Source organism: Gavia stellata, chromosome 6 (assembly GCF_030936135.1).
Source record: "Gavia stellata isolate bGavSte3 chromosome 6, bGavSte3.hap2, whole genome shotgun sequence".
In the NCBI taxonomy this organism is placed as follows: Eukaryota; Metazoa; Chordata; class Aves; order Gaviiformes; family Gaviidae; genus Gavia; species Gavia stellata.
In genome coordinates, this window is record NC_082599.1 from 19,481,767 (window position 1) to 19,496,436 (window position 14,670).

General features: G+C 36.2%; 1 protein-coding gene across 2 annotated transcripts in view; it reads left to right on the forward strand.

Annotated features, from left to right (window-relative positions):
* PRTFDC1 (phosphoribosyl transferase domain containing 1) overlaps positions 1 to 14,670 on the forward strand; it is a 45,520-nt gene that overhangs the window by 16,946 nt on the left and 13,904 nt on the right. For both annotated transcript variants that reach the window (XM_059818877.1, XM_059818876.1), the window contains exon 4: positions 9,785 to 9,850. In XM_059818877.1, the coding sequence (XP_059674860.1) occupies positions 9,785 to 9,850 (66 nt within the window). The remainder of the gene's footprint in view (positions 1 to 9,784; positions 9,851 to 14,670) is intronic.

The following is a 14,670-nucleotide window of genomic DNA, read 5'->3' on the forward strand; positions in this document are numbered from 1 at the left end:
ACTGTATGTATCAGATACCACACCTACACACCACTTAAATATGTTAGCACCATCTGAAATCTTAGTTATTTTTTTTTAAGTATGAGTAAGTGTTTCAGTGACTCACATATAAAAGATTTTGGGGGAACCAAACAGCTCTGTCGGGGGAGAACTGAGTAGGAAGCGGCCTGATTGCCATGGGGACAGAACAAGAACAGATGTGGCAGTGAAGGCAGAGTGGTACTGAGCTGTGCTACAGCTCTCCAGCAATATCAAAATACTGTTTTAAGGCATTTATGGGGCATATTAAAGCAAGTAATTACTTGCCCTGTCAAGATACTTTTCATTTTTATCTGTTGTTCCCTGCTTAGGTATTACCTTCCTTTATACTGATTTGTGATTTTTAGCTATGGAATTCTTTTTTCTAACTTAAAAAAATTTTACAGTTTTCCTGTATTGTGGGTTGATACTCTGTTCTTCTAGACTACAGATCTAATGCAAGCTCCACAAGAGGTATTTTCTAATCTTTCTGGAGAAATTTGTCTCCCCAAGGGTCACATTTTTCTAAGAAGCTGTAATGTTTTCTTTTGAAAAATGTTTTCCAATTTGAAATAAATGTTTTAGATTACAGATTGTTACAGAGGGTACAGCTACTATGTATAAATGGAGTTTTAGATCGGAAGTTAATTTTTCTTAAGTTTTTTTAATAAGTTTTTTTCTTGAGCTTAAATCTTTGGTATTTTTAGGCAATCCAAGGTTTCTGGAACATCTTAACATTTGAGACCATGGATGTTTTTAAAATTGGTCAGTTTTAGAATAGAGTCAAAGCACAAGGGATTTCATCAAAAGCATTCAAGAGGTTATCTTTTCAATCAGTTAGATTCTAAAGTTCCCCTGGATACAGTATTTGTTGTAAAGCAATGGTTTGTTACAAAGCCTAAAAAATTGAAGTTTAGTCTTAGTAAAATATTTTGTTTCATATTCTGCCAAAAATACAGCAAGCTACTACTAAATGATGACATTTGCAGCAATACTATATGTCATCATTAGGAGATACTATAGTCCATATTTTCAGTCTGCTTCACAGATTTTTACAGTGACAGGGAGATAGGGTCTTATGTATAAGAAAGGTCCAGAACATAACGGTTGCTAATCCTATTGTACAAATAAGATCTGATGAGTTTGAAAGTATCGTGACATGTTTATGCATTGGAAAAATATCACCTTGTTTACTTATTTGGATGCTGGTCTTCTGTGAGCTGAGGAAGAAAAGAAACCCAAGTCTCCTATTCCATGAGTGTGGGCTTTTATTACTTTATTATCACAAAAGGTGGACACCCTTAGTAATACCTCCTGGCAGTTCAAAATGAGTTCCTGAGTAGGGTTATGGCAGTTCTGGAGCTAAATTGTTCTTTTGTAAGTTTTAAATATTATTTGCCTCCCATCTCTGGAGACAACTTATGAACCTCACCTCACAGGAGCAAACAGCCCTGTGAAATTGTGAGTACCTTTTATCATCCTGGAACATACGCAGATTTTATTTCTATGTTTTAAATGTTATTTTACAGAATTAAAAGAAGTTACAGTACAAGGAAACCTCAGACTACACTCTGTGGGAACTAGCCTGAGTTTTGAAGATAGATAGTGTTTCTGATTTATATACGATTCAAAATATTTGGTATCACATGTTCTTGATTTCAGTTCTTGATGATCTTTTTAAGTGTACAGGTGTTGTTTCTCCCATACGATTATATGTGGTGCTGCAATCTTACTGCCTCATTCTTAAACAAAATAACCCACTGAACCAATACCAAGCAAATATATAAAACTTAATTGCTAAACCAGAAAGGAAAATATGAAATAATTTATTGTCTATAATCCTTCTTAGCCAAGTTAACGGGTCTAAATTCTGCTGCAATTTACAACAGTTTGGCCCTTTTCCTGTAGAGTTACTTCACGTTTATGCCAGTAAAACTGAAATCGTATCTCTCTTTAGAGATTTTAAGGAAAGCTTTACTCGCAATAAAACTACAGGGGTAGGTAATGTATGCAGTCATGTTTTTAGAAAATTTTCTTTATTTGAAAATATTTGAAATATCTTTATTCTGTATTTCTACAGAACTTACTTATTAATAGGTGGAAATATAGTGTTGAACATATGCTTCCAGCAAAAGAGTGTAAAGAATTTACAGCTTTTAATACTTGCCCCTAGCAAATATGTTCTTAGTTGCAGGTATAATCTGTATTAACCTGTGTTAACTGCATTAACATTGCATGTGAGTTCACTTTTGTTGATGTCTGAGAGTACACACAACAGAGGTCAATTCCAACTGCCTTGACCAGAAAGGGAGAAGCTTCAATGGCAGTTTATGCTTCATTAGATACCAGAGAATCTCCATGGAAGCAATTCCTATAGGGGATGAATTTTCAAGTATCTATTTCAAGATACCTTACCATCTTTGGATTAAATACAGAGCAGGCACGCAGGGGTCCTGGTACACCAGAAATTACTCAATGTGTGAACAGATGATTGTAAACAATCCAATTTATTAAGTTTAATAACTTACTGTTGCCCTGAGAGTTGTTTAAGCTGAATGATCTGCCTTGCTTTTACAGCAGGGAAGAAACATACACATGTGTTACCACAGGTCAGCTGATAAGGAATACCTTGCTGTCAGTAGGTTCGTTGTTTGTGTTTCTCTGTCCAAAGCCAACTTCCTCATTGCAGAACTCTGGCCTTCCTTGGAACTGGATAGACTAGCCTGAATTTGAAGCACTTCCAAACCTGTGCGATGGAATTTTTTGTTAAGGAATAAAAACAGGGAAGAAAAAGAATAAAAAATAAGTGAAATCTTCAAATTAGTTATACTGTAGATCTAACCATAGAGATGTAAAATATGTCTGGAGCTCAGATAGATATACCTATACCAGTTTAAAATTTACTATCTCAGGTTATGCTGGCAATAGCAATAAGACAGATCTCAGCCCATTATAGTCAGTGGTGTGGTTACTAAGCAGCTCAGGAAAGCATCGTAGCCTCAGCTTTAAAGCTAACAGAGATACATGAAACTGTCAGTGTTTCAGTGCAAATGTGCCTTTACTGTCCCTGTGGGATAGGTGATGTTCTGACAATGGGTGCATGCAAGTTTGCTGTGTTTGATTTCCAGTTGGTTCAGCATTGTTGGCTTGTTTGTAAGGCATTCAAAGCACCTCCTACAAATGTATCAGTGACCTGGCACTTGATTATTTTGAATGTGGGTGTGCCCTGGAGGTTGCAGTCTGCCCTTTGGTATACATTTGATTCTGGGGAAGGGAAGGCATGCTTTCCAGTCTTTACTGGGAAGCGATCCCTATCATTCCCACTCATTTGCACAAGTCTCCAGCTTAACAATACTTACTAGTTGTCCTCTGAATGTTGCTACTTAAGCCTGGATAGTCCTTGTAGTTGTCTGCTATGAAAACCATGACAGTCTTGTGTTCTGACCTGCGCTCTTGAGGTCCTTTGTTCTTAGCTGTTTCTTGTTAGAGAAGAATCACAAAATGGTATCAGATCAAGAGTATGTTGCTTGTAAGTACAGCATCTTAAGTATTACCACTCCACGGATGTTCTTCTTACTTCTGCTGATATACTGAGGATAATTTCATAGCCTATATGTAAGTTTGGCTTTACTCAGTAGTCAAAATAGGTTAACAGATGATGTAGATGCCATACTGACATTTCCCTGACCAACATATTCATATATTGAAGTACTTCTCAGGAGGCAGGCTGCAAAGCAAGTAAGTTTCATACTACGGTGACAGCATCCAAACTAGAACATAAAAATTTTCATTTTAATTATTATGTTCATGACTGAGATGGTAGAACATGGTCATGTAGCAAAAAATATTATAATTATTGAACAGTATATAATTTCAAAGCAGAAGTCTTTATAATTGCAGATACATCTATCTAAACTCTGTCAATACCTGCAATTAATTTCTGCAATGCTATTTTTTTAAATGCAGAAAGCTTGGTTATATTATGAATCAGTTTGCTGCAGCTAAGTCACATAGAAGTAATAATTTTCTATTTGAAAGTTGTGTGACAGGTATTGCTTCTGTGATTTCATTTTTGAAAGATATTAACTGGAAAGTAATTTCTTGTCATATCTGCTCTGCTTTTATCTGAGTGTTATGGTTTTTCTCAACTGAAAAATGTGTCTGTAATATGTGTTAATTTGTATGCCAGTGTATACAGTTCTGCTTGGGTTTTCTGTAATTTTCAGTTTCTGTTGCAGCAGTGTATTATAGCCGTGTCATAAGTCAACTCATTTCATAAGTTAATTGTGTCCATGTGATGTTTCAAAGCCTCAGCTTTTCTTTACTGTATTCTTTACTGAGAATTTTGTTCAAATCCTCATCATTCATTACCTTGGTAATTGTCATCTCCTCTTTGGCTTTAATACCAGCCACCTTTTTCCCTCACTGCCATTCAAAATGTGGCTGTTCAGATCACCTTCAAAATCACTGTTAGTGTAGCTGTTCAGATCACCTTCAAAATCACTGTTAGTGTAGCCTACCCAGTTTCAAAAGCCTATCCAGTATCAAAAGCAAGTTACTGTTTTATTGAGGCTCATTAAGACTCCATTCTTGATGATCATGAACCCCCCCCCCCCCATGAAATCCAATTGTTTTCATTATTCAGTGGGTAAACCCTATAGGTAAATTTATATTTCTGCTCCAAGAATTTTAGAGTGTAGAGTGCTATTAATCATCCGGTGTAATATTTTTGCAAAAAATCTGCAAAGACTGGTTGCTAATATTTTTTGCGTGACGTAAGTTGGAAGAAATATTAGATTGGTTGATTCTTTTGAAATCTCTCCTCAAATATATTTCACCTAGATTAAAATGGAACCTTTGAGTAAACATGCAAGCAAATTACCCTGGAGTGGTTCCAAGGGGAATTGTGTTAAACGTTTGTGTGAGACAGAGCCTAAGTGGATAGTTCAGGATGTTACTAATGGAAATAGTCAAGGTCATTGCTTGTTATGTGCCTGGGGTAAATGTGATTGAAAATCATTTCTTTCTGAGTGCTCAGTGAGGTTTTTAGGAAGAAAGTATTGACCTCATCTCTTAAGCTGGGATTCATCTCACCTAATTTCAGATTTCTCACAGTTAGTTGTCTAGGTGTAAGTTATTTGACGTAGATTTCCCACATGGTGAATTAGATGATTTACGTGATCTATCTTGTGTTCTCCATTGATTATGAAGGGAGCCCAGGATACATAGATTTAGATGTCTTAACCTTCAGATACCTAAATTAGGAACAGAGTAATCCTGTCTTTAATGAAGACATTTCAAGTCAGGGGTCACCCCCATGGATCATGTGCAGTTAATGACAGTCTTAATGGAAAATAAAAAGGTGAGGCCAAAGTAAATGTGGAGACTGAACTCTACTCTGCTTTAGTGGACATGTTGCATCAAACCTATGGGTGAAGTGGTGCTTGATTCTTGCTTTTCAAACTCTGCTGGTTGTGGGTATAAGTCAGAAACCTCACAGGCAGTAATTCTGTCCTAACCATTTCACTTGGCCATTAGGGAAGGGTAAGGGAAGCCTTAGAGATGCTGTATATTCAACAGCTTGAAGTTCCAAGGGACAACTGAAAGTCATGGTCTGTCAATCACTTCTCCTTGGTCAAAACCTTCCTGGAAAACCCAGTTGTAGGAGATGGGATGGTGGTGCAAAGTGAGAGAGCTGTCCTCATGGGAATCCTCAGGTTGGCAGATCTGTTGTGTTACCCAAGTGGCAGAAAGCAAAGTAGAACAGGTCTGATGGTCACATCCTTCTTTGTTGAGAGTTTCCCTGATGAATTTTGGGAGAGAAAGGTAATCACATTTTTTCCAAGAAATTCCATATGAACTGTGCAGACTATAGTAACTAGAAGTGTGGTAATGACCTGGTGTCCATATTTCATGATTTAGTTACGCATTTAAACTGTTATGTCAGAGCTACTTTTTTTGCCATGATTAAAGAATCTTTGTTTCAGTGAGCCCAGTATTAATGTACTTCAGATTCTGTTTCTTTAGAAGAGTAACAGATGTTCACAGTTTAGTGCAATTTTCATATGAGCAATGCTGTTTATAATAAATTTTCCTGAGACCACCCAACTCATTTCACTTGTAACTTGAACTATGTCCAAGTGTTCATCTCAGGAGATGTAAAAGAGATGTAATAATTCTGTGCCCCACCCAGTTCAAAAGACATGACTTAGTATAGATGGAATTTAAATATGCATACTTCCAATCAACATAGAAAGTCAAAGTTTTCTCTTGCATACCATGAAAAATAGAGGTGGAAATAGCAGTATTCCTGCTTTCATTCATCAAGTATTCGTAGGGTCTGAAAATGTATATTGACAAGGTCTGAGAGAAATAAGATTATAAAACATGCTGTTTTCACCTGCTACAAACAGGTGAAAAAGCACAACATACCAAGTAAAAACAAAGAAATTGAGATTTATCCTGGAAAATGCGATTTATTAAACAGAAAAAAAACAGAAATGCAGAAAATATAGCTTTGGATGTGACAAAATGCATCATGTCTTGTTAGAAACCACTGCAATAAATGTTATGCTGCATTAACCAAAACGTACTGTGATTTTGCTATGTCTCTATCTGGGACATTATATTTAGTGTCAAGCATTTAACAGCAAAAATAGTGTTGATAGGGTTTATGGATGTTAGAAAGCAGGTAATGAGGAACTTTGGGAGATGGAAAGTGAACCTTTAATTCATGTCTCTGCATTTATAAGAAGTCGTAGAGACTCAATCATATCAACTTTGTCAAGGTATGGAACAACGCCCAAAGGAAAAAAGAAGCTCTGAATGACTTGAGACCATGAGAATTGAACAAACAGTTCTGAATTGACAGTAATTGGTACTGAATGAAACAGTACCAATTTTTTTTTTCTGTCCTGACATTTATTGTACTTTCTACTTAACGTTTAGTGCGGTTTGAGATTATAAACTGAGAACTCAGAAAAGAGCATTGAGAGGTTCCTATGGCAACCATAGTCTGCACATTATCTATATGAACATTATGATTATGGTAATGTGACATTGTGGTATTGAGTCTTGCTGTTCGGCAGGCAGGTATTTTACAATATGAGTTAATTGATGAACGTATAGATAGTTATAAATGGCATTAAAATCAATTATCTGGATTTTTTTTTTGCAATAGAATTGCTGTACTGCGTGATGCAAGTAATTTCTTTAAACTTCTTGAAAGCACCTTGGCTGGAGGGTTCTGAGCTCCATTTTTCTCTATGGTTTTTAGGCACAGTGAATACTCAGCCCTGTCCTCTGACAGCGATCGTTCTCCAGTCAGAATACGAGGATTTTTGTAATTGTGTGTGGTTGTGTCACAACAGCCAATGTGTGAATATGCAGATTGACGGTATGCTCTGATCCCCCAGCTCTCAATGGCTTTTGTGTTTGCTTGCCAGCAATGAAGATGCTATTTCAGCATCTTCCTTTCAGCTGGAGCCAGAAATGTGAAATGCAAAGGAAACAGTGCTGCTGTGAAGACTGCTGAAAGAGATTTTTTTTTAGTTCAAAATAAATAAATTCATTAATCATTGCACCTCACTGTTTTCTTTTTTTTTTTTCCTCTTTTTCAGCTAGCAACTAAGGGCAAAGTGTCCCTTAAGTGAGTCCTGTGTATTGGTTGTTACTGAAATTCCAGTCTTTCTCATTTGGAATTGAAAAAATATTTTGTCACTGCCTTGGTTACATATGCCGTGATAGCTATTAGCAACTATCTGCTTTTTATAGTCTTGACCTGAATATGTCCCTGACTTTTGAAGAGTGACCTGTCTTGCTCTACAACAAAAGGCTTATGCTTTTAAGTCTGAACATAAAATCTTCTCTATCTCCACTTTTTATTTAGTTTTAAAATAATCTTCTGAGGAGTCAGTTGCTTGCTTTGTTGTTTTTTTTCTTTCTGTTTTTCTTTACAAAAATAAGAGAAGTTTTGAAACTTGTATTAGAAAACATATGGGATGTAACCTTCATTCCTGCTCTAGCTCTGTTTCCCAGGAAACAAATCGGAGCAGCATGAGAAGGATCTAAAGCTCCTAGATCCGGTGCAGAAAAAGTGAAGGCGGGTCTAAAACCTGTCTTTTAAGGCAACGACTGCTAAGGACCTCTTACAAAGCTGTGGTGTGAGAGTTTTTTGGTGAGTGGAGTCAGAGTAAAAGGGGAGCCTTTTGGTGGGTATGCAGTATGCAGACCAGGAGAAATTGTCATCTGGGCAATTCTGCAACCTTTACTTACAGTTACTCAGGAAGGCTGTATTAATTTAAACAATCCATTCCCCTGGAGACCACGAATAGTTCCTGGGATTGTCAGTTTGCTTGTAATCAAGTGGCTGCAAAGGTGCCTTGGAAGTCCCTGGACTTCTGCCACCTGGGCTGTGAGCGTGGGCAGATGCCATTTCCATCTGCACAGGCATGCAGCTGTAACCGTGCCGCATGGCAGGCGTGTGCGTACTACCTTTGCTGGTGCTGCTTTTTGAGGGGAAGAAGAAGAGCTATAAACCCCTTAGCCCAGTAAATCCTCACCTACCTCATAACTCCTGCTGTCCCATTATTTAGTCATGGAAAAACATTTGACTTCAGAGCACTCAAGTATTGCATTTTTGTCAGTTGTTTGTAATGATAAAGCTTCCTGATGTTACTAGAAAACTAGTGTCACATTATAGTACTGCAGCCATTGTTAAAATTGGACTAATGCTGTCTTCCTATGGGTAGGGATATTAGACTAGCACATGCACCAATTTGGCAAAAAACCCACATTAGCTATACTTAGTTTTGCTCTTGCTTTCTCTGGAAAATTTATATAGCCTGGCCGTGATAGTGTGTTTTTTAATCTGCTACCTTCTTTAAGGCCTCTTTTGTCTTCCCTTAAAAGTAGGGCTTCTGTATGTCCCCCTTATGTGATCTTAACTTTGCATGCTGCTGATAATGAATTTGAACTAGAGCTGGTTGAGAATTTTCCATCAGAACAAATTTCAGCTAGAAATGTGTGTGAAACAAATCTATCAAAAAAAGAATTTTTACTGAATTTTTTTTTTTTTAATAACTTTTCCAATAGGAAAATCAAAGCATTTGTTGCGTTTAGTTCAACCTGATTGGTAGTACTTTATTTTACGGAATTGACCTCAAGGATTTTATCTTTGAGTTAGTTGAAAAAGCAAAAACAAAACTCTTGCAACTGTATGGGACACTGAAACTAGCTTCTTGATAACAAGTGATAATTTTTGCAAAACTTTTTTCACCCCCAAAAAATACTGAGTGAATTTCTTCAAAAATAGCTGAGTTCTCTGTGTGCATGACAGATGTAAGCACATTTTGCCTGTGTTTCTAAAGACTGTTCCAAAAAAAAAGAATGGGCTTACAGGTGTCTGGTCAAGTGTTAAGATGCTTCTGTCTTCCCGTTATGAAAGGGACAAACACGTTACTCAACACTTGTCATATTACGAAATAGCAAGCAAGGGAACATTATTTATTTTAAAAAGAAAGAGGCAACTTTTTCTAGCTCAGTAAAGCCTGAAGCTTGATGTTAGCCTAAATACAAACAGTAGATGATAAAAGCCACAGGAACAAGTGAGAGTGTGGCTTTGTCATACACCAATACTAATGAGCATTAGAAAATATTGGTAACCAAGACTGTGAAAGATCAAAAAAAAAAAAAAAAAGTTAACATGTTTATACTTCTATTTTATACAGTTAGATCCGATTTCAAAGTTTTGTCTTTTTTCTTTCAGAATGATCAGTCTATGCAAGATATGCAGATAATGGGAGGAGATGATCTTTCAAAGCTGACTGGGAAGGTTTGTTAATTTTAAATTTAAGAAAGAAAATACATAAACTAAAAACACTTGAGAAAAGCTGTATACTTTTGCACATGGACTGTCAGATACTAATATTGGAATCAAAGAAATTTATTAATCTCTATTAAATTGCTGCGATGCCATTGCTTTCAGGTTGCAGATGCCCAGGATGTAGCCCCTCCATCCTAGCATAGGGATTTCCCAATAGTTATACACATACCATCAGTGTGATTGTGGGCAAAATTTGTGCTGGAACGCTTCCCCTTAGCTTGTTTATGTCCTGGAGCCTTGTTTTTTCTGTCCTTGGTGGGTGCATACAAGCAAACTGCACATTAAGTATCCCTGTTGAATTCAGTGTATGAGGAGTTTAATATAATTTTGCCTACTGTACAAAGTTCAGTTGTGGAACCTTTTGCTCAGATAATCAAATGTGATTTTTTTTACTTCAGCATCAGGCTGGCTGTATGACTGAATTTGCTTTGCACTGTGCTTGAACATTGTGGTAATGAAAGAGAGTGGTTTGAGTCAGTGAAAAGGCTATTTTCATCCAACCATGGTAACACAAAGCAGTACTTTGAAGAGGAGGTAAGGCTGATTTCATTAGGCAAATGGTCTATGTGGAAAATGGTCAGAAATGGATTCTTTACTTATGCATTAAGGCAACATAATACTTATCTTGTTATTTGTACTGTACGTGCAGTTATTCTTTTATTAGCTGGCACTAAATAATAGTTTCTTCAAAGCACTCAAGTGTAGCACTAGCAAACGCATTTGTTTTGTTGTACTATAGCACACAAGAAAAAGAAGAGAAAAACTTAACTTTAAATATTTCATTAATATTAAATAGGTTTTGATGCAACTAGAACTCATATGAAAAAAATGCTCTTATACTCCGCATATTTTAGTGATACGTATGTCCTCAATTTGCACTTCTAAATACTTCTGCTGGGTGTTTGTTTCCAAATTGTTACTAGAGCATTAATCATGCTCTTGGAAAATATTAATTCATTTGCTACTTTCTTATATTCCAACACTGGAGCTACCTGTTTTTCTATGATGATTTTGCATATGTTTCTCCACCTCACAGGCAGAACTGGCAGTGCACCTATTCATCTTAACTACCATGTCTCTTTCCCAGATAGTCCAGACACTTTCTAAGCATCCAAGCCCAGTTCCCCTTCCCCATCTTCCAATCCCAAATTTTCTCCATGAATGGTTTCAGTTATTAATATCTATTACAGGTCTTTTCCAACCTTAATGATTCTGTGATTCTGTGATCTTTTCCAGATATAATCTTTCTAGTATCATCTGAATTCACTGGGGCAAAACATTATTTTCTTTCTCAGGACTTTGTGTATTTGTGTGTGTCCACATGTGTATGAGAGAGAAGAAAAATTTCACCCAAAGTAGTTCTGCTCTTTCCAAAAATGAATTAAATTGGTTTTTTGTACTGAAAATCCCAGTGACCTTTTTCTCATTGGCACAGCCCTCCTGTTCCCAGGTATGGAATAGGACATAAATTTTGGCATTTGGGAGGCTAGGAGATACTTGGGGAGAAGACTAAACAGCAATATAGTTTAAGACTGCTGGGTAAGGAGGCTGGGATCTTGGGTAGGCATGAAATGGCTGGTTTGGGAACAAAGGTGGTTGCTGATCAGGAAGGGAGCCCAGTGCTGGAAGTTGGTTGTGGAGAGGCTGAAGCGGAGCAGGAAGGGAGGGCTGGGACTGCTGGGGGGACAGACTTGCTGAAATGTGCATGTTTGGCTGTTGTTTGTATGTGTGGTTTTCTGTGACACAGCTGATGTATGAATAATTAAATAGCATTTTCACTATAACACATGAGAATGGGGTTTCCTTAAGACTTATTTTACGGATTGAAAAGCTGGGACACAAAGCTTGAGTTCAAATGTTCATACTTACACGTCTGAAGTTGGGTATATGAAGGAGTGGCCTTATGTCCACGGATGCCAACTCCTCCATCTGTTATTGACTTAAGCAATTAGTGCAAGCATTCAGCACATTTTACTAATCAACCATTTGCAGACTGATTCAGAGCCTCCTACAGTCAATGTAAATCTTTCCTTGAAATGTTTTTTAGTACCTTAGTTTAACTGCTGGCTTTTAAAACTGCTGGCTTTAGTAACCATTCTAAGTCACTGAGTGAATTAGTGGAAGACTTACTGATAGAATTCAGCTTCTCTGCTTTTAAGCGAGCTGGGTGCTTCTTCTGCCTGCTTGGAGTACTTATTAAGAAAAGATTGTAATTATATTGAAAAATTAATATGCCAGGTTAATCTAGTGATCATGGAGGTTGTTTTCAAAAGTGCCAGTGTGGGTTCAGAATGGAAGTTCCACTAAGTTTCTGTAAAGTTCAGAAGCATCAATAGCTTAAACAGTTTTGAAACCTGCAGACAGAAGATTCTGAGATTTTGATCTTAAAGTGCTCTTCATTAAGTAATAATACCTGGAACCTCGGCTAGCCTATAATCTTGGTGAACAACTAAATCATTTCCATGCGTTACTTATTATTGGAAAAAAACATTACTAAGTATATTCATGAACATGCTGTTCTATAACAATGTTTTTTTTTCTGAGAAAGCTTAAAGAAAGCAAAAAATTTTAAAAGCTAATTAAAAAGAGGCTGTTAAGGATAATAGCTCTTCAGAAGGAAGAATATTTCCTTTGTACTTCTCTACAATATTCTTTTGTTTATAAAAATATAAGCCTGGGAAAAATGTATAGTGATACAAACCATGAAAAAGAGAAATATTCTGAGAGAGAGGAGAGTTAGCGTACAGACCCAAACTGTTACCTGAAAAAAATCATCCATAATCTGAAATTCTTCTTCTGTGAAGAAGGTCACAGAGGCAAGAATGAAGATTTCCATGGCATGAGTCATGAATAAAGGTGCTTGAAGAATGAGTCCTCATATAGCTTAAGACTCTAATGCTTTGTAACTATTCATTTCTATGTAACTATTAATTTCTATGCAGAAAAAGTATAATTTCAAAATCTCTCCTTTAATGGTGTAAATGGTGAACATAAAATTTCTCAGTAGCTGTTTTCATAGTTAAGTAGCTGCTTAGTTTTCAATTACTTTAAAGCTGAAATGCTCATTTGGGTAAAAATTATCATTAATGTTTGTAAAGAGGAATAAATTTTGAAAACAGGGAGATAATTAATAAGTGTCCAGTTAGAGGCACTGTTTCAAAGCTAGATGGCTATGAAAAAGTATGTAGATGAGGTGAAAGAACAAATAATATAACCCTGTTTAGTATTAATACTGTAATCATACTGTGTAATACTGTAAAATTCATAACATATTTTAAAGTATTTGTGGCATTTAAACAAAGTAAATTTTAAAACATCTAGAAACTTCAGTAGATTCAGCTGTACCAGAGTTGTGAGTTACCACTGCCATTTATCTCTTACACTTGTATGCGTGTATATTTTGTCCCAAGAGCTTTGGACCTGGTTACGTAGTCCAAAGTTTCTACTGACAGGAATCATTCTGTATATCACTCCATATGTAATATGTCCTGTAACCTTTCTAAAAAGCTCCTATACCACTTTGACTGGTCTCCTTTTAAATGAGACAAGTTAGACAAAATCATAAACTTGGAGTTTATATGATTTTACAATTAAATACTTATTATAGTTGTATAATGTATTTGATGTCAAAATTAAATCCATATATTTTTGTCATTATCACTATTTCTACATAACATAGAATGTGAACAAAATGAATCATTCTTATTTGTTAGGTTAATAAGAACTTCTAATTAAACCAGAGTAGTTATGTAGTTAGTATGATACAATTGTGGAGCCAGTGAATTTCTGATATTCCATCTGCCTGTAATATGGATCAATGCTTATGTTCTTTATGAAGGACTATTCCCTTTATTCATACTAAGTACATCTTGTTGACAGCCAGTGAGTGGTTTTAGCATTTTCAGAGAAGTATATAAGGTAATAAATAGCGATCAAGAAAAAAATAAAGTGAATGTCTTGTATAATGTCTGCACTTCATTGCGTTAGTTTGAACACTCCATCACTACTCTGATGGTCTCCTAAAACGACTGATCAGCTCTTATCAAAAAGAGGTTTCACTTAGAGGAAGTTATCTACCATGCAGCACTCCTCAGTTCCTTCTGGCAGGATTTGTGCTATAAAATCTCCAAACCTCCTTTATATGTCTCGAGTAAATCGATTTATCCACTGTCTACCATTTTCTTGCCCCACTTGTCAATTGGGAAAATGTTGCAGGAACACAATACAATCTCACTTTCTTTCCTTATGCCTCTCACTTCTTCTTTTATTTTACTGAACCATTTTCTCTGCATGTGATAGGTTCTAATAACAGTTCTGAAAGCTGTTTCTCTAGTACACTCCAAAATTTGTTAGCATTTCAGAATTTAATAAACCATACATGTGGCACCTGTGTAACACAAAGATTTATTCTCTAGATTTAATATACATATTATTCTCTCCTTCACCGTTCCAAGTTTATTTCTCACAATTCTGTTGGTTCTATATTTATTATTTTTTCTCCTTCAGTATTGACTGCCTTGACTTATGTTGTGCTTTCTCTCCCTATATGCATTCCTTTCTGGAATAACGCCCATAAATTTGCAGAAAAAATAATGGCATTCTCTTTAGAACATTATGTACACAAGAGACTATTTATATAACGGTAAAGGTATACAAAATCCGCTATACACTTCTGCAATAGTCATGTCCCTCACTCATCTCTACATCTTATTGTAGTCCTATCAGACATGCAGCCTTGCCTTTTTAATCTTTTCAAAGGTTGATTTTAT